At 49.1% G+C, this 19,485-nt stretch overlaps 1 protein-coding gene across 6 annotated transcripts; it reads left to right on the top strand.

The window, feature by feature from the left end:
- The first annotated feature begins 655 nt into the window (after positions 1–655).
- ACCS (1-aminocyclopropane-1-carboxylate synthase homolog (inactive)) lies at positions 656–18,446 on the top strand. 6 transcript variants are annotated; one of them, XR_010147166.1, is made up of 16 exons: positions 1,349–1,773; positions 2,094–2,381; positions 5,725–5,784; positions 7,928–7,998; positions 9,092–9,161; positions 9,977–10,043; positions 11,730–11,827; positions 12,296–12,373; positions 13,134–13,234; positions 13,969–14,058; positions 15,458–15,503; positions 15,617–15,758; positions 16,501–16,628; positions 17,596–17,738; positions 17,851–18,004; positions 18,122–18,446. XR_010147166.1 is itself a non-coding variant. In XM_508382.8 (15 exons), exons 2-15 carry the CDS (start codon positions 2,094–2,096, stop codon positions 18,217–18,219), a joined length of 1,506 nt encoding a protein of 501 aa, XP_508382.3. In that variant the 5' UTR covers positions 656–1,178; the 3' UTR covers positions 18,220–18,446. The 6 variants fall into 6 exon arrangements, 4 of the variants coding, with proteins under 4 accessions (XP_508382.3, XP_009458543.4, XP_016776202.3 ...); XM_508382.8 differs by lacking the exons at positions 1,349–1,773; positions 16,501–16,628 and adding an exon at positions 656–1,178; XM_009460268.5 differs by lacking the exon at positions 16,501–16,628 and having other exon boundaries at positions 745–1,773.
- Positions 18,447–19,485: the final 1,039 nt, after the last annotated feature.

Below are 19,485 nucleotides of genomic sequence, written 5' to 3' on the forward strand. Positions count from 1 at the left end.
TTGCCTTCTCACATGTTGCCTCCTGGAGAGACTCAAAGTCCTATTTCTTTGTCTTGTAACTTAAAAAAATTACTGTTCTTTGTTGAAGATGCTATAAAAACTGGAATTCAAAGTCACCTCTTCCAGAACCACTCATTCCCTCCGGATTTCTCATGTATAAATGAAATATACATGTCAGTAAATTTCTGTCTGTTTTTCTCTTGTTAATTTGTCTTTTGTAACAGGAGTCTCCCCCAACTAAGAACCTATGAGGGCTACAGAAAATCCCCTACAAATGCAAGGGGCAGAAATGACAAACTGCGATGAAAGGCCATAAGGATGCTCACACCCGAATCTAAAAAGCCCTCTGTGTGGGCCGCAGCCAAGCATACTTTGGCAAGAAATTTCTGTGGCTCTAACCTCCTTTGAAAACTGGAGAACCAAGGCCAGGAGGCAGAAGGAGGTGGCAGACCCGGCCCGGCGGCGGCCCAGCACGCGCAGGCCACCCAGAGTGGAGGTGGGAAACGGCATTACGCCCCTTTCCCTTGTCCTGCGGTGCTACCTCGTGTGCCACCCTTAAAGCGTAGTCCCCGCCGAGACCGCCCCGCCTGAGTGGCGAGGGGACGAACTGCGCCCTGAACAGGCCTGGAAGCCCAGCCCGGGGCGGACCGCCCTCAGTCTCCTAGTCCGGGCGCGCTGAGCGCAGGGCGGCGCTGTCCTCACCCGCGCGTAAGTCGCCGCAGGGCGTTTCCGGGCGGAGGAAACCTACACGTGATGGGCGCCCACCGAGTGCCAGCACCGCCTCCTCCAGCTCCGCCAAGTAGGTGGGATCCACTACTTTGCAGAGGAGGAAGCTGTTCAGGCCTCCCTCTGTGCACTTTGCAAAAGCCTCTGCCCTTCCATCTGGAATCCCTTGGCGCCGATCACACTTCCTCTGCCTGGAAATCCGGAGCCGTCTCTCGCGAGACGTCCTCCGCCCTGTAGAAGGCCGTTTCGGTTCTTCGTGCGCGGTAGCCGCCCCACTTGCGGGATTCCAAGGCCTCATCGGGTGCGGGTATCTGGCTGTGGATTCGCCGCCGTCCCGCTGGACGCCTGGAGGCTCGAACCCCGCCGCCCCCCGACCCCAGGCTTTACTCCCACCCTGGCTTCCGCCCACTGTGCTGCCCTTCCTCGGACCTGGGCTGTCGGGAGAGCTGGAGGTGAGCGCTCTTGGGAGAGCCCAGCCAATTTAAAGAGTACCCCTGAGAAGACTTTGCGGAGGAAAATTTAACTGCGGGTACCCACTGAGTTTCTGGTGCGCCCAGTGTTATCAGAGCTTGTGTTGTGCATCAAGACTGGGAAAATTGGCAAGGAGTTACGCTATAATGACTCATATTTTATTGAACTTTGGTCATCAGCCAGGATTTGTTCTAAGTACTTTATTGTCACTAACAGATATATTTATGTCTTCATGGCCACCCCGAGGTGGTTACTGTTATATCCACTGTGCAGATGAGGAAACTAAACTGGCTTAGAGAAGTGAAGGAGTTCACACCCGCGGGCAGGAGTAGACCACCCTCTGCTTGGTGTCCACACCTGGTTTCTTCAGGACTGAAGAGGCAGGCCCTGGAGCTCTGCCTGGGGTGCCTGCACTTGTGGAGGTTCCCATTCCTCCCTTTCCTTGGTTCCCACCCGCCATCTGCCTCAGAACACCACATAATCTTATCCTACCCTTTACACCACAAGACCCCCAGGACTCCCAGGCAATGCTCTGCTTTAACTCAGGAAATTTTAACCTGGCATTTGGTAATTGAGGTGAGCAAGGATGGAAAAAGAATGTTGATGACCCCTTAGGCTGGAGAGTGAAAAACTTTTGCAGAAGTAGAACACGCTAAAGCAGCAATACATTAAAGTCACGTCAATGTGGCAAGTGCAGTCCCTGGTCCTTAACAGATTTTTCTTGTTGAAGTCATTGCACATATGGTTACAGCTAAGGGACACAGGAAGTCATGAGTGCATAAACCTAAAGGAAGGGGCAGATAAGAGAAAGGGGACTCCCATGACTCCAACTCCTTTCTGATGCTTGGTGCTATGGAAATCCCTTGAGCAGGGCTGTGCATTTTGTCTTTTTGCAGATGTTCACCCTTCCTCAGAAGGACTTCAGGGCTCCCACCACCTGTCTGGGCCCCGCCTGCATGCAGGACCTGGGCAGTAGCCATGGGGAAGATCTGGAAGGAGAATGCTCCAGAAAACTGGACCAGAAGCTACCAGAGCTCCGTGGAGTGGGTGATCCTGCCATGATCTCCTCTGATACCTCCTACCTGTCCTCTAGAGGAAGAATGATTAAATGGTTCTGGGATTCAGCTGAGGAGGGCTACAGGACCTACCACATGGATGAGTATGATGAGGACAAGAACCCCAGTGTGAGTGAAGCTCCCCTCCCACTGGGACCCAAGAGAGAACTGCAGGGTGGGGTACCCTACCTTGACCAATAAGGCAGCATCCAGCCTGCTCTTATGAGGTTGGAGTTATGGTACTCTGACCTCCAAGAGGGCTTCTAATGTAGCTTAGAGAGGCCCCAGTGTACTGCCTGGATCAGGAAATGGTCCATTTAGAATATAGGGGACCTTGATTTCTGAGGGAGGAATTCAAGAACCATATGATGTTCTATGGATTCTGACCCACGACCTGTCGACTATCCAACTTTAGAGCTAGGGCAGAACTAAGGTTCAGGTCGCAACTGTTTTACTTATAGGTTGTGTGTTGCTGAGCTAGTTACTTAACTTCCTTGAATCTTAAGTTATCTCTAAAATGAGATAATAAGGCCAAGCATGGTGGTTCATGCCTGTAATCCCAGCACTTTGGGAGGCTGAGGCAGAGGGAACACTTGAGGCCAGGAGTTTGAGACCAGCCTGGGCAACATAGCAAGACCCCATCACTACAAAAAAGTAAAAATAAAAAAATTAGCAGGGTGTGGTGACGTGCACTTGTGGTCCCAGCTACTGGGGAGGCTGAGGTGGAAGGATTGCTTGAACCTGGGAGGTTGAGACTATAGTGAGCCAAGATCTCGCCGCTGCATTCTAGCCTGGGCAATGGCGTGAGACCCTATCTCAAAATAACAACAAACAAACAAAAATAAAATCAAATGGGATAATAATACCTGTTGTGTAGAAGAGGCAAGATTAAATGAGAGCAAGTATATGAAGTTTTTAGCACAGTGCTACCCAATAAATGATAGCTGCTATTATTATTTTCTGTCCCAAATATAAGCTATTCTCATAATGCCTTCAGAAGTCAGAAAGCTGTTACAAATAACCCTTTAATAATCTTCATTTGTTGAGCATCTACCATGTAGATGTGAACAGAAACAAAGTTCTTATCCTCATAGAGCTCATATTCTAGTTAGGGAGACAGTGAATGAACAGAGAAAAAATATATATACTATATGGGGGTAAGTACTATAGAGAAAAATAAACCAGGTTAAAGAAGACAGAGAATGATGGGTGGGCTGGGGATATTGCTATTTAGTAGAAGGAGGTCACAGAAGGCTATTTTAATAAGATGAACATTTGAACAGAAACCTGGAAAAAGTGAGGGATTGTATTAGTTATCTATTGTTGCGTAACAAATGACCTCAAATCTAGCAAGTTAAAACAACAGTTCACAATTTTTGGAGTTCAGGAATCCTGGTGGATGCCTCAGGCTCAAGATCTGTTTTTTCCTTTTTCTTTTTCTTTTTTTTTTTGTGACGGAGTCTCGCTGTGACACCCATGGAGTGCAGTGGCACGATCTCGGATCACTGCAACCTCTGCCTCCCGGGTTCAAGCGATTCTGCCTCAGCTTCCTGAGTAGCTGGGATTACAGATGTGTGCCACTATGCCCAGATAATTTTTGTATTTTTAGTAGAGACAGGGTTTTGCCATGTTGGCCTGGCTGGTCTCAAACTCCTGACCTCAGGTGATCCGCCTGCCTCCGCCTCCCAAAGTGCTGGGATTACAGGCATGAGCCACCGCGCCCGGCCAAGCCACTGTGCCAGGCCACACCACCACGCCCAGCCTCAAGATCTTTTGTGAAGGTGCCATGAAGCTGGGGCTATGGTCTCATCTGAAAGGTTGACTTGGGGCCAAGGGATTGGGTGGGAAGCTCTACTTCCAATGACACTCTTATGCTTATTGGCAGGCTTCAGTCCTTCTCCACATGGGCTTCTTCACAGAATTGCCTCATGGCATGGTAGCTGGCTTCTCTCAGGGCAAGTGATTCAAGAGAGAATCACTTGGGTCATGGTACCCAAGATGGAAGCCACAGACTCTTAATAACCTAACTTTGGAAGTGACATCCCATCACATCTGCCTATTCTGTTAATTAGAAGCACGTTGCTAGGCCCAGCCCATACTCAAGGGGTGTGAATACCAGTAGGCAGGGACCTTACAGGCTGCGCATCACAGGGAGTAAGCCATGCAGTTATCTAGGGGAAGAGCATTCCCAGCAGAGGAAACAGCCAGTGCAAAGGCTCCAGGGTTAGATCATGCTTGATGAGTTCAAGGGACAGCAGAGGGGCTACTGGAGCTGGAATAAAGCCAAAAACAAGATGGGCAGGCGATGAGGTCAGAAAGGTGATGGGGTGGTGGAGGTGATAGATCCTGTAGGGCCCCACAGGACCTGGTGAGCCTTCTGATTTTGGACAAACTGGAATAGGAGGTATTCAAAGGAGGAGCAGTGTGGTCTGAATTTGGGTTTTGAAAGATGTCTTGGACTGCTGTATGGAGATTTGACTTGGCAGGTGAGACAGTACACAGAGAGAGGGGAGGGAAGCTGTTGTAATAATATAGATAAGAAATGATGGTGGCTCATACCAGGGTCCCAGCAGTGGAGGGTGAGACATGGTTGGACTGTGCATGTGTTTTGAAGGTAGAGCTGCCAGGATGTGTGGACAGATTGGCTCTGTTTGGAGGAGCTTCCCAGCTTGCTTCCCAGGTCGTGAAGGAGCACTGCCTTTTATTTTGTCATAGCCTGAGCTCATTCAGGTTTTATTTTTTCATCTTCCTTCCTTCACTCCCCCTGCAGTAACTCAGGGGTCAGCAGTTAGCTGTGCGTGAGGCCTGCACCAAGTCTCCCTGGGGACTCTGTAAGGGAGAGCTTGGGTTATGCCTGCCTGCCTATCCTATGACAATAAATGTCTGTGGGGTGGGGATCAAGGTATTGTGTGATGTTGCAGGGTCTCCTGGGGGAGTATTTGCACTGGCAAAGGAACCTCTTCTTGATCTACATCCACCTTTGCTTCTGTTCCTTCCAGACTGCCAATATACCATCTCTATCCTTTCATTCTGTAAATGTGTATTGAGTCCCACTAAACCCCTCGAGAGAAACAGTGGTGTCTTCAGCACACATCTGTCCTTCAGGGAGCTTACCCTCAGTAGGGGAGATATGGTGTGTACCTCAGTCCCTGTGACCTGGGGTGGAAACTGACCAGTTCTCTAAAGGGGACAGATCAAGAGCTATGGGATCCAGAAGAATATATCTCTTCCAGGTGGGGTTATAGGGGGGACTTCCTGGAGGACATGGCATTTGGACAGAGCTTTAGGAATGGGAAGATGGGATCAGGCAGCTGAGCAGAAGGCATACCTTGAGCAAAGGCAAGGAGGGGTGGTTGAAAGGGTGGGATTGTAGAGAGCTCCCACTTTGCTTTGCTGCCTCCATGGGCTCCTGGGGCCTTTCACTGGCACCCCCCTGCCATGCTAACTCTGCCTCTGTACCTCTCATCTCCAGGGCATCATTAACTTGGGCACCAGTGAGAACAAACTCTGCTTTGACCTGCTGTCCTGGCGGGTAAGTCCTAGGGCCCCTCTGGGGGGCATCACCAGCTCCGAGGAGCTGTCTTCCCTGGAACGCTTTCCCAACAGGAGCCTGCTGCTTGGCTCAGTGGCCCTGGCCTGGGAATCAGGAGACCCGGGTTCCAGGCCTACCTTGGGACAGTTTTCTGTGTGATCTTAGGTGAGTTTCTTCCCCACTGTAGTCCTATTTCTTCATCTCTGTAGACTCTTATTTCACTCAGTCCCTCCTGCTGTGTTGGGTCCCCTGATCTCAGAGGGAAACACTCAGTGCTTTGTGGTGTAGGTATTTAGCAATTAGCTCTTCAGGGGGACAAAAAAAGCCCTGTTGTGTAGTTTTGCCAATTTCCGTAGTGTAAATACTCCCACCATGGCTGATTTCAAGCTCCTTATGTGATATCACTGTAGGCAGAGTTGGAAGAGAGCTGCACGGGCACACTTATGTAATATTTTCACCATACAGACATGTAGACAGAACTGACCTCAAAAGCATAGATAGTAAAAGGTACTAGCAAATCAGGAAGCAGTGACGTTTGAGTGCTTATCACCTTTGTTTGTAAGATAATGTATTTCATTGTCAGTTTATATTAATTTGCTTTTTAAAAGTGGCTGTTTTTAACACAGCTTGCAACATTTCTGAAAATTTTATAATCCGATTTCTTGAGCTGTGGTAAGCCATCTTAGCAACCACTGACAATGCCTAATAAATGTATCTCCCAAGGCGGCAGTGGCAGAGTTTGGGTTTGTAGAAACAGCAGTCCTTAACCCAAAGGAACATATTTCCAAAGGGAGAAATCTCAACCCCAAGGGGAAGGGGTTATAGGGAATAGATTTTATTTATTTATTTATTTATTTATTTATTTATTTATTTAAGATGGAGTCTCACTCTGTTGCCCAGGCTGGAGTGTAGTGGTGTGATCTCAGCTCACTACCACCCCCTCCTCCCGGGTTCAAGCAATTCTTCTGCCACAGCCTCCTGAGTAGCTGGGATTACAGGCACACACCACCATGCCCGGCTAATTTTTGTATTTTTAGTAGAGACAGGGTTTCACCATTTTGGCCAGGCTGGTCTCGAACTCCTGACCTTGTGATTCGCCCGCCTTGGCCTCCCAAAGTGCTAGGATTACAGGCGTGAGCCACTGCACCCGGCCAGGGAATAGATTTTAAAGGCCTGTTTTACCTAAAGCCAGCTCCTTCTTCTAAGGCAGCTAAGCACTGAAATAAAAGGTGAGCCACATATATCAATTTAAATTTTCTATTAAAAAAATAAAAAGATGCCAGGTAAAAACTAATTTTAATAATATATTTTATTTAGCCCAATATATTCAAAATATGACCATTTTAGCATGTCATCAGTACAAAAATTATTAATGATATATTTTACATACTTTTTTCCTGCCACGTTTTCAAAATCCAGTGTGTCTTAATTCAGATGAACCACATTTCAAATGCTCATTAGCCACATGTGGCCAGTGGCTACCATGTTGGACAGTGTGGCTCTAAGGGAGGAAGGGAGAGAGGGCAAAGGCTGGACCCAGCTACGTAGAAGTGGCTGATTCCCTTTCTTCCTTTTGGCCCCAGTGCGTAAGGCCCCTGCATTGGCCCTTCTTTGACAAAGGACCTACAATACTAGGAGTTTCTAACCTAGCACTGGTCATGGAGTGGGTGGTCTAGAAACTGCTACTTTTTTTAAAGTGCGAGGTTGAGCTGAGCTTGCAGGAAGACAGTGGCCTAAGTCCCTCTAGAAGTTGGAGCCAAGACTGAGGTTCTCGCTCTCAGTATCTTCTATCACCCCATGGAGATGCTGATCAGTGTGCTCTTCCGTTACTACTTTTGCAAACCCACCCCTCCAATTTTTTTAGGTGGCAGTGTTGTATAAAGAATGCCAGACTAGGAGTCAAAAATTTTGGGTTTTTGTCTCAGCTCTGCCACTTGCTAGCTCTGTGAGCTTGGCTGAGTGACCTCACTTTTTTGGACCTCAGTTTCCTCACCTGCAGCATGGGTATGAGAAAGCTGTCACTCTCTGCCCCTCTCGCAGTTTCTCTGATGAGCAGAACAAGCGTTCAGCTTTACCTGCCCTGTGCTGTGGATGCGGGTAGCAGTGCTGGCCCTCAGCCGTGCTCTTCCCTCTCTGTCCCCAGCTGAGTCAGAGCGACATGCAGAGGGTGGAGCCATCCCTGCTGCAGTATGCTGACTGGAGGGGACATCTGTTGTAAGTAGTTGCCATAGGGTGAGTTTGTCCCCCTGGGGATGTGTGGCAATGTTGGGAGACATTTTTGGTTGTTATAACTGGGAAGTCAGGTGCTCCTGGCATTTAGTGTGTAGAGTTCAGGGATGCTGCTAAAGTTCTACAATGTACAGGACAGCCCCCACAACGAAGAATGACCTGGCCCCGAACATCAGTAGTGGCAGGCTGAGGGCCTAGTCCTGGAGACCTGGCGACTGTGGGGTCTCCTGCCAGTCCCACCTCAGCACAGGAGCTCTCTAGTCTGGTTTCTGGGAACCTGGGTTTAAAGCATGGGGAGGGCCTTCAGGTGAGGAGTCTTTGTCCTTGCTTTGATGGTAGCTTTAGAGAAGCCAGAATTGCTGTTCGGGGAGCTGGCTGGGTCCTTTTCCTAATGCTAAGAGGGGAGGTGGTAAATAACACTAATAGCTTGTGCTTATTGAACACTTGCTTGTGGACACTGTTCTAGGGGCTCAGCGGCTGAGCAGGACTTGATCCCAAGACTGATCGTAAAGCACGTGTTCTTCTAGTGTAGTAATCAGGGTAGTGGGCCCTGGAGTCAGACCACTGGGCTTGAGTGTGGACTTTGCCTCTTACCAGCAAGTGACTTAATTCCTTTAAATCTTAGTTTTTGTTTCTTTGCCTGTACAATGGGAATAATAATAATAATGATAGTAGTAGCCACATCATAGGATTATTATGAAGAGTAAGTAAAAATTTTCTAAATAACATTTATATAAGGTAAATGCTCAAAAAATATGAGCAACAATAATGGTGCTAATAGTTGTTGTTGTAGTAATAATGTTTATTAGTATAATTGGCTAGATCTCCATGGAGGGTGTTACTTTTGATAATCCCTGAAGTCTCCTGATTAGGTGGGGTGGGGTGTCCTCTGCAATGCATGTGGGTACTGGGGAGGGGAAGGTGGGTGCTAAGGAGTGGAGACAGATACACCCACACCCCATCATGGGAAATTAGGGAAGAGTGATGGCAGCTGCCTGAGGATTCACCAGAGGAGCTTCGGGATGCACCGTGGGTTGGGGACCATCTGGCAAGCACTGTCTTTTTGTCTTATCTTCAGCCTCCGGGAGGAAGTGGCCAAGTTCCTGTCTTTCTACTGCAAGAGCCCAGTACCCCTCAGACCAGAGAATGTGAGTAGCCCCCTCCACTGCTCCTTCCTGTTCTCCTGCCTCCCCTCTCCATCTCTCTCTTTCTTTCTTTCTCTCTTTTTCTCTCTCTCTCTTTCTCTCCTTCCTTCCTTCTTTTTTTTTTTTTTTTTTTTCAGACAGACTCTTGCTCTGTCGCCCAGACTAGAATGTAATGGTGCCGTCTTGGCTCACTGCATCCTCTGCCTCTTGTGTTTAAGTGATTCTCCTGCCTCAGCCTCCCGAGTAGATGGGATTACAGGCATGCACCACCACGCCCGGCTAATTTTTGTATTTTTAGTAGAGATGGGGTTTTACCATGTTGGTCAGGCTGGTCTCGAACTACTGACCTCAGTTGATCTGCCCGCCTTGACCTCCCAAAGTGCTGGGATTACAGGCCTGAGCCACTGAGCCTGGCCTCCATTCCCCATCTTTTGGCTGGCCTGAGGGTAAGCTGGGGTTGAGATCTGCCCTTCACATAGTTTTGACTTGTTTCAGAGTAGAATTAGGAATACCTTCTCCGTCCTCGATGTTTAGAGTTTGGGTATAATTTCCACCCCATGTTGTTCTGTGGGCCTTCTGCCTCCACACCTTCAGGCGAGACCCTCTAAATGACCAGCCCCCTCTTCCTGGCTCAGATGATCTGGAGCAGGGTCCACACGGATGAGCTTGGCTGTCAGTCTAGTGGCTTTGTTGTGACAGAGCCTCAGGTGGCACCAAGGCAGGGCCTGGCGCTCACTCTGTGCTGTCCTGGGAGGCTGCGGGTCCGTGCACACTCCTGGAACTGGTTCATCTTCATCCCTTGGATATGTCACCCTTAGGTGGTTGTCCTGAATGGTGGTGCCTCGCTCTTCTCTGCTCTGGCCACGGTGCTGTGTGAGGCCGGGGGTAAGTGAGCTCTGTGGCCTGCCCCGCACTGTGAGCCTCATTGTGCTTGCAGGGTTCCCAGTTGCCTGGCCTCAAGGGCTGCAATAGTATGCTTTCGGGCACAATAGAATATACTAGACTGCAGGGGGCTTGAATAAGTGGCTTGACAAAGCACCCAGGGGTCAGCAGTTCCAGGGGAGGTTAGTTTGATGTCAGGGTCCTGGGCTTTCTCTCTGCCATGACCTTGGCTGCTTCATGCTCATAAGGTGGCTGTCGCGTCCTCACGTGACAGTGTGTCTTAGAGCAGGAAAAAAGGGATGTGGTCGTGCCGTGCCTGTCTCTTTTTTATCAGGAGATGGGGATGGGGATGCTGTTTCCCAGAAGAGGCCCACTTCTATCTTCCTGACCAGAATGGACTCATATGCCTGTTTCCAAAATGGTCCCTGGCAAAGGGGACTAAGAAAACCAAGGTTGCCTTAAACCAGATGTGGTTTGTCCCCCAGGGACAGGGGAAGGCCCACCTTCCTTAGACATCTTGCTGGTCATACCTGAAGAAACTAGTGCTCTCTTAGCATGGAAGGAAATTGGAATGGCTGTTGAGTGGGCAGCCAGCCAGCATTGCCTGCTGTAAGAGCCTGTTGTTTTAAGAATCAGTTGTGGTCAGGGGTTATTGGTTGCAAGGAAAAGAGACCCATTCATGGTAACTTAATTAATAATGAGAATATTAGTAACATTTATTGACCACGTACTGTGTTCCAGGGATTAGCCTAAGGCTTTATGCAGAGTATTTCATTTAATCCTCACAATACTTCAATAAGGTCGGTTCTATGGTTATCTCTATTTTACATATGAGGAGACTAAGACACAGGAGGTTAACTTGTCAAAGTCACACAAAGAGAGGTAGTAACCAGTATTTGAACCATGAAAGAGAGATTCATTGTAAGGATATAATAGGGAATTTCCTGCCGGCTCCAGAACAATCAATAACAGGAACCCTCTAAGCTTCAGTTTCCCTGTCTATAAAGTTAGGATATAATAAATAGTACCTCCTTCGGAGACTAATTGTCAGGAGCAAATGAGATAAAATAGAAACAAATGTTCAGTGCATTTCCCATCACGTCGTAAATGCTTAGCAAATGTTAGCTGTTAATAATTAGAAAGGGGGCTGTATTAGTCTGTTCTCATGTGCTAATAAAGACATACCTGAGACTGGGTAATTTATAAAGGAAAGAGGTTTAATGGATTCACAGTTCCACATGGCTGGGGAGGCCTCACAATCATGGTGGAAGGTGAATGAGGAGCAAAGTCACATCTTATATGGCAGCAGGCCAGAGAGGTTGTGTAGGGGAACTCCCCTCGGTAAAACCATCAGATCTCGTGAGACTTAATTCCCTATCACCAGAACAGCACAGGAAAGACCTGCCCCCGTTACTCAATTACTTCCCTCCAGATCCCTCCTATGACACAGGGGAATTATGGGAGCTATAATTCAAGATGAGATTTGGGTGGGGACACAGCCAAACCATATCAGGGGCTGATCTCAGTGGATCCAAGCTTTCCAAAGTGTTTTGGGAGTTAAGAGTGCAAGTATGCCCCAAACGGTCCCCAAGGAAGTTAAAGGCTTGGAGAGGGACTGGGGACAGTGGACAGAGGGTCTGGGGTGTTCTGGCCAGAAAGTGACAGGCCCTCGCCCACTCCTGCCCCCAGAGGCTTTCCTGATCCCCACCCCTTACTATGGCGCTATCACACAGCACGTGTGTCTCTATGGCAACATCCGGCTGGCCTATGTCTACCTGGACAGTGAGGTAAGAGTCTTGACTTCCCAGGTGGAACCTGGGCCTGCCTGTGGTCAAGAGTTTCCTGAGTCTGAATTTGAGGGTGGTCCATGCTGAGGGCTCTGGGGTTGTGATGAGTAGGGAATGGAGCCTTCTGTTGCCACATGGCTGCCTGTGCCTGGGTTCCCCAGTGGCTCCAAAGTTCCAGTCTCTGAGATCCCTGGGGTTGATGTAGAAGCCAAGAGCCAGACCCAGAAACAGCAAGGTAGGAACAGAGCAGGGTAGACCTAAGCATGACACCCAAGAGTGATGAGGGGGTCCCTGATGTGATGGGTTGGGGGTGGATGGCAGTAAGAGGGAGGGACCCCACCTGCTTTTCCAGAGACTCTTCTGAGGAGGCTGGGGATTACAGGGGAGGAGAGGCCTGAGAGTTCATGTGTATTTTGGGGGGCAATGGTCACTGAATGTGGCTGGTGGCTCTGATGGGTCTTTTTCCAGGTCACTGGGCTAGACACACGCCCCTTCCAGCTCACAGTGGAGAAGCTGGAGATGGCCCTGAGAGAAGCTCACTCTGAGGTCTGGGGATCAAATCAAACCTGAGGCTGGGTGTGGGTGGGTCTGAGCAGGGTCTGGACCCCTCTTCTTGTGACTGATCTCCTCCCGGGAGTAGGGTTGATACCCGGTGATTGGGACAGACAGGTAGGGTGGTAGCACAGAATTATTCTGGGAGTCAGGCAGAACCCTGCCCAGGGAGGGTCTTCCCTTTCAAAACAGACTCTCAGACCTCAGTTCACAGAGAATCAACCAGGGAGCATCACTAAAGATACCCCCATCCCTGATCCATCTGATTATGATTCAGTGGGTCAAGTATGGAGTATAGGAGTCTGTGGTTTAACAAGTCTCCCTGGTAGTTTGAGGGGGCAATCTTGCTCACTGTGGGGGGACCTGAGGACTCCCAAAGAAGAGCAGAGACCAGTATTCCAGTGGTTCCTTTCCAGCCTACTTTTCAAAAATCTACTTAATTTTTTTTACTTCTGTCATGAAAGCTATACATACTCACTGTAGGAATTTTGAAAGTGCAAAAGGCCAACCCAAAATTCTACCAACAAAGGTAACCTACTGGCATTTGGGTATATTTTTTCTCTGGGCCTTGTCCTCCGCCTTTATCTGATGCTGCAGATGTAATTCTGTGTTCCGCTTGTTTGCTTCATGTTGTGTTATGAACATGTCCCCCTCAAATCTCCCTGGGAGCCTTCCAGCGATCAGCCCCCTTTGACTGTGTGGCTCTGGCCTTGGGGAAGAGCTGAGGGTCATCTGCCCTAACGGATGGTTTCAGGGTGTGAAGGTCAAAGGCCTCATCCTCATCAGCCCCCAGAACCCTCTGGGTGATGTATACTCCCCTGAAGAGCTACAGGAGTACCTGGTATTTGCCAAGAGGTGAGGCACCTCACACTGGCCCCGACAGAGCGTCTGGGCAGCCTGGGGTTCCAATGCGGGTTTGGTGCAGGTTTTTCTACTCTCTTGACCCCACTGTGGGCTGCTACTTGCTTGGGCCCTTCCTTGGCAGTGGAGCGGGGAAGCAGGGATTTGTGGGATGCCCATTCCTCTTTATCTCTCACTCTTTATAACAATAGCTATCAATTATCGCACACTCTAGGGGCCAGGCACCATGCTAAGCACTTTATGTGCCTCGTACAATCCTCACAACAACGCTATCATACAATCCTCACAACAACCGTTTATGTGCCTCATACAATCCTCACAACAACCCTCATACAATCCTTACAACAATCCTCACAACAACCCTACTGATGCTGTTATCACATCCAGCTCACTGAGCCTTAGAGTGGTCAAGTGAGGGGTGGATCCAGACTTGAACCTGGGTCTCTCCGACTCGAGCCCTTGTGCATGACCCTGCCCCTCCATGGAGGTGCCCGGGAGCTCCTTTTCTCCCCTGCAGTGCTTCAAAAGCTCCTCTGTCACCTGCTCTGTATGTGTGGCTTTCTGTTTGAAAAAAACAGAATAAAGAATGGTGTTCTTGGAAAAACAAGTTTGGTAACCCCGGGCTAGATGCCGGCCCCTCTGGATTTCTGATGTATTGCCTCCCCACCCTGTGGGACGCATTTGCCCTACACACTAAGTCTCTCCTCCCCACCCCTGCCTCACTCCAGGCACAGGCTGCATGTGATTGTGGATGAGGTCTACATGCTGTCCGTGTTTGAGAAGTCTGTTGGGTACCGCAGTGTCCTAAGCCTGGAAAGGTGAGGCTCCCTGACACAGCTAACTCCCCCAGCCCCTATTATCCCACGGAGCCCTGGCCACTTTCTGGCTCAGCCCACAGGGCATGGCCTGCCCAGAGCAATTCCATTTCCACCCAGCTGGTCCCACTGGTCCTCAGATCTAATGAGAAGCAGGGAGGGTTGGGCTAGATTAGTGATTTTCAAGTTATTCTGTGGAATTTCTGAGAACTCCAAGAAGAGGCCTCAGGATCCCTTAAGTTAGGGCTGAGTGGATGGCAAATTGGCCTCTTTGCTGTTTCCTTTACCTCCAGAGTCGCTCCAGTTTTATTCATTCATTCATTTACTCATTCATGCTCTCATTCACTCAGCACCTCTGGAGCCCCTTACACACAGAGTGTGCCAAACACCTCTGGATATTTAAATGTTGGGCTTTTTCATTAGGTTTACTGTAAGCAAAGCATTTGTGGCCAAAATACCTTTGGGAACACTTGGAGCAGATCATCCTCAAGGCACACTGGCCCATGCCTGTAATCTCAGCACTTTGGGAGGCCAAGGTGGGAGGATTGCATGAGCCCAGGAGTTTGAGACCATCCTGGGCAACATAGTGAGACTCTGTTTCTACGGGAAAGAAAAAGAAAGTGGGGACCAGATCATGTGTGCAGTCTGTGAATCTCACCTTCAGGGGTTCTAACAGTTCCGGCTGTTTGTTCAGAACCTTCAGCCCAGCCAAGTCCTTTCCATTAGCCTTCTCTTCTTGTCCTCACAAAGCCTTGAGGAGTTGATGGAGCATGGATTGTGACTCTCATCTATTTTTTGGATTAGGAAACTGAGGCACAGAAAAAAGTGATTGTCCACGATCCTTGGTTAGTCATTAAAAAAAAAATTATTGAGCATCGATTTCGTGGCAGGCACTGTGCTAAGTGCTGGAGATACAACAGTGAACAAGAAAGACATAGACCCTTCTTGTGTAGAACTTTAATTTCTAGCCAGAAAAACCATTTTAGCGGCTAAATGCACATCTAGCCATTGGATTATGGCCATCATGAATGCTAAAAGGGAGAGTCCAGGGAGCTGTGAGAGGATCTGTTCAGGGTACCTGATTGGCCTGGTCCCAGGCGGAGTGGTTAGGGAAAGTCTCTTTGATGAGTGACATTTGAGCTAGGGGCTAGATCATGGCTGTGTTCTCATTAAACTTTATTTACAAGAAACAGGCAGCAGGCTATGTTTGGCCCGCGGGCTGTCATTTGCTAACCCCTGCTCTAAAGGATGCATGGGAATGGGTGGTTCAAAGACATGAAACCAGGGCTTGTCCCAGAACCAAAACTAGATTCAACCACCCATCTCTTCATTTGTTCAACCAAACACATGTGGGTTTCCATAGTTCTGTGTTGCCTCTGTTCCCATGCTGTGCTCTCTGCAGGCTGCCTGACCCCCAGAGGACCCATGTGATGTGGGCAACCAGCAAGGTGAGTTCCTGGCTGGCCTTGGGGGTGTCAGAAGGGTGGGAGGGCAGAGAGGTGGGTGGAACCAGCTTCCTCCATGGAGGGCTGGCCACCGCCTAGGGTGCTTCTTCCTGCAGGACTTCGGGATGTCTGGGCTCCGCTTTGGCACGCTGTACACAGAAAACCAGGATGTGGCCACTGCCGTGGCTTCCCTCTGCCGCTACCACGGCCTCAGTGGCTTGGTCCAGTACCAGATGGCGCAGCTGCTCCGGGACCGTGGTGACTGCCTGGGCCTGGTGACCTGAAAATGGGAGGAGGGTTGGAGGCAGCCTGGGAACAGCCAGGAATCATAGATACTTCTCCTATGAGAATAATTTAGGGTAATGTTTGAGAGTGCCAGCTCTGAGCCCCGACTGGGTCCATACCCTATTTGGCCACTTCCTGGCCATGTGGCACTTTGCTTCACCTCTTTATCTGTATGAGCCTCAGTTTCCTCATCTGTAAAACAGGGATCATAATGGTACCTGTCCTGTAACAGGTTAGTATGATTTGTAATTCAATTAGAATAGTGCCTTGCATATAATAGGCACTTGATTAATGTGAATTCATTATGATTAGCTGTGAGCACCTAAAAAACAGAGCAGGGTCGAGCATGGAGGTTCATGCCTGTAATTTCAGCACTTTGGGAGGCTGAGGTGGGAGGATCACTTGAACCTGTGCGGTTGAGGCTACAGTGAGCCTTCATCATACCACTACACTCCAGCTCGGGTGACAGAGTAAGACCCTGTCTTTAACAACAACAAAAAACAGCAGAAGCTTCTAAGGAAAATTGTTTTAAAGGAAGTATCTCTCTTGCTGTGAATCTATTCTGTTCCCAGATTCAAATAGTGAGTTTAAATAGCAAAGGTTACCTTTAAATGCCGCCATTTACTGAGCCTAGCAAATGCACCTGCTGTATCATCTCATTCACTCCAGAATCCTGGGAAGCAAGAATTCTTATATTTTCCTTATTATTTTACAGATGAGGAAAATGAGGACCAGATACTACCCCACTCACTATAGTAGCTAAAAGTTTTAAAAATAGTGACAACATCAAGTGTTGACAAAGATAAGGAGCAGCTGGAAGTCTCATACACTGCTGGTAGGAGTGTAAGTAGTTCAGCCACTTCGGAAAAGAATTCAGCAGTTTCTTATAAAGTTAAACATACACTTGCCAAGTGATTCAACAATCCTACTCCTAGATATTGACCTTGATGGTCACCCAAAAACCTCTGCTTTATTCATCATCACCCATAACTGCTGCTTTATTCATAATCACCCATAACTGGAAACAACCCAAATGTCCTTCCACAGATGTGTGGATGCACAAACCGTGGCCCATCCACTCAATGGAACACTACTCTGCAATAAAATCCGTGGCAGTATGGGATAATTTCAAAGAAATCCTGCTGAGTGAAAGCAGCTAGCCTCAAAAGATTACATGCTGTATAATTCCAATTCGATGACATTCTGGAAAAGGCAAAACTGTAGTGATGGGGAACAGATCTGTGCTTGCAGGGAAGGGGCTGATGTGACTATAAACAGCATCAGGGTGTTCTTTAGGATGGTGGAACTGTTCAGCATCCTGACTATGGTGGTGGTTACATAAATGTACACATGTATTAGAATTCATAGAACTGTATGACAACGATAAAAAGTCAGTACAAACAATGAGGATCAGAGAGGTGAAGTTGCCTAAGGACCCACCCCTTGTCATTGGCCACACTGGGATCTGAACCTTGGTCTGTGGGACTACAGAGCATCACTCTGGAACTTTAGAACTAGATAAACATTGGGTTCGATTCTTTATCCTGGGGGACTTTGCCCTGAGGGGGTGTGGGACCTGGAGCTGTCAGGGCTGAGTGTCTGGGTTTAAGGTGCTTTGCATTGAACACTGAATTTCCATCCCTTCTTGACCTCCCCTTCATAATCCTTCCCACCACAGCAGCCAGCTAGAGGAGGGACTCAACAGCATCCTGGCAGCTTGTGGCCTTTTTCTTTACAGCATTTAGACTAGTGGGACCAAGTAGAGGGTTGATGGGATATTGATCTTCTGGCCTCTCTTTCACCCAAACAGACTGGATCAACCAGGTGTACCTGCCGGAAAACCATGCCCGGCTCAAGGCTGCCCACACCTATGTCTCAGAAGAGCTCAGGGTGTTGGGGATCCCCTTCTTGAGTCGTGGGGCTGGCTTCTTCATCTGGGTTGACTTGAGAAAGGTAATGCTGGTGGAGGTGTGGGCTGAGAGGGAGTTTCAGGTCTCCCTCCAGCAGGTGAGGGGCAGTTGGTGAGGGGTCTCAGCTATGTCCTGAGCCGCTCCCACCCTCTCAGTACCTGCCCAAGGGCACCTTTGAGGAGGAAATGCTGCTCTGGCGCCGCTTTTTGGACAACAAGGTGCTGCTGTCCTTTGGCAAGGCCTTCGAGTGTAAAGAGCCTGGTTGGTTTCGCTTTGTCTTCTCAGACCAGGCCCACCGGCTTTGCCTGGGTGAGCAGCCTGCCTTTCCAGCCCAGTCCTAACTGCAGCCTTCACTGTGGCCTCCACTTGTTTGTCCCCACCCACCTGGCCATCAGTGCCAACTGGCCCCTCACTTCCCCTTCCCAGGGATGCAGAGGGTCCGGCAGGTGCTTGCAGGCAAATCCCAAGTGGCAGAAGACCCCCGTCCCTCTCAGAGCCAGGAGCCAAGTGACCAACGCAGGTGAGCTGGTCATTGTCTCGTGGCCAGAGGGCCCAGCAGCCACTGTGGACCTGGGGCATTCCAGGGCTGCAGAAGACTGACTGTGGATGTGCCATTTGCCAGGAAGGTATCTAACTTGGCTTTGTGCCTGAAGAACTGTTTCTTGTCTTTCGCTGTAGCAGTGGGAAACTCCTTAAGCTGTGGTTCAGCCTGGGCCCTCCCTCTCTCCTATTAAACAAAACTAGGAGAGTCCATATGTCTCCATTGTGAGTTATTTAGAATGGAGGAGTCGTGACTGCTTCTAACCAGAGCCTCAGCCCCTCTGAGGACGTGAAAAGAAAACAAACAACTTGTACCTTCTTTCTGATATCACCGTCATTCCTCTTTCTTTGTCACCAAGGAAACGAGTCAAAGGAACAGCACATACAGGAGAGTTTGTAGAAAAATAAAAAAAAGTGATAACTTCCAAACTCCGAGGAGAATGGAATGAATGTTGTTTGTACACATTGTTCTCCCCACACTTAAGACAGTTGGGCTCAACAGCACACTGGGATTGTGGGACCGTCTTCTGATTGGGACAAGGTGAACAGGACTCTATGGTGGAAGTCAGGAGAGGCATCTTTATGGGAGCTGAACTGGTCCCTCAATCTCCAGGAAGCTCCTTCTCCCTCTCCCTTTGAAAGAGCTGCCTTCACTGATGTCCCCAAAGCAGAGTGACCTAGTGATGGTTGTTGGGGGAAGATTTGGGGCTGGAACCCTGAACTGAGGCTGCTATGAGGCCAAGCTAACCAAGGCTGGCTTTTCTACTATAAGGATGCAGATGAGGGCCGCCTACCCCATTTTCAGGGGTGCGTTAATTCAGAGGCTAAATGAGCTTCTAGATCTGACAAGGTGTGTCAGATCTAAAGCTGTGTGCTGAGGAGCCTTCCCAGGTGCTGACACTCCTGCTTGGAAGCCGATGCTTTCCTTCTTTCTCTGTTTTTTTTTGAGATGGAGTCTCACTTTGTCGCGCAGACTGGAGCAGTGGTGCAATCTCGGCTCACTGCAACCTCCATCTCCTGGGTTCAAGTGATTCTCCTGCCTCTGCCTCCCGAGTAGCTGGGATTACAGGTGCCCGCCACCATGCCCAGCTGATTTTTGTATTTTTAGTAGAGATGGGATTTTGCCATGTTGGCCAGGCTGGTCTCGAACTCCTGACCTCAGGTGATCCGCCCACCTTGGCCTCCTGAAGTGTTGGAATTACAGGCGTGAGCCACCACACCTGGCCCAAGACTTCTTTTTGAGATCACTT

This window comes from Pan troglodytes, chromosome 9 (assembly GCF_028858775.2).
Source record: "Pan troglodytes isolate AG18354 chromosome 9, NHGRI_mPanTro3-v2.0_pri, whole genome shotgun sequence".
Classification (NCBI taxonomy): domain Eukaryota; kingdom Metazoa; phylum Chordata; class Mammalia; order Primates; family Hominidae; genus Pan; species Pan troglodytes.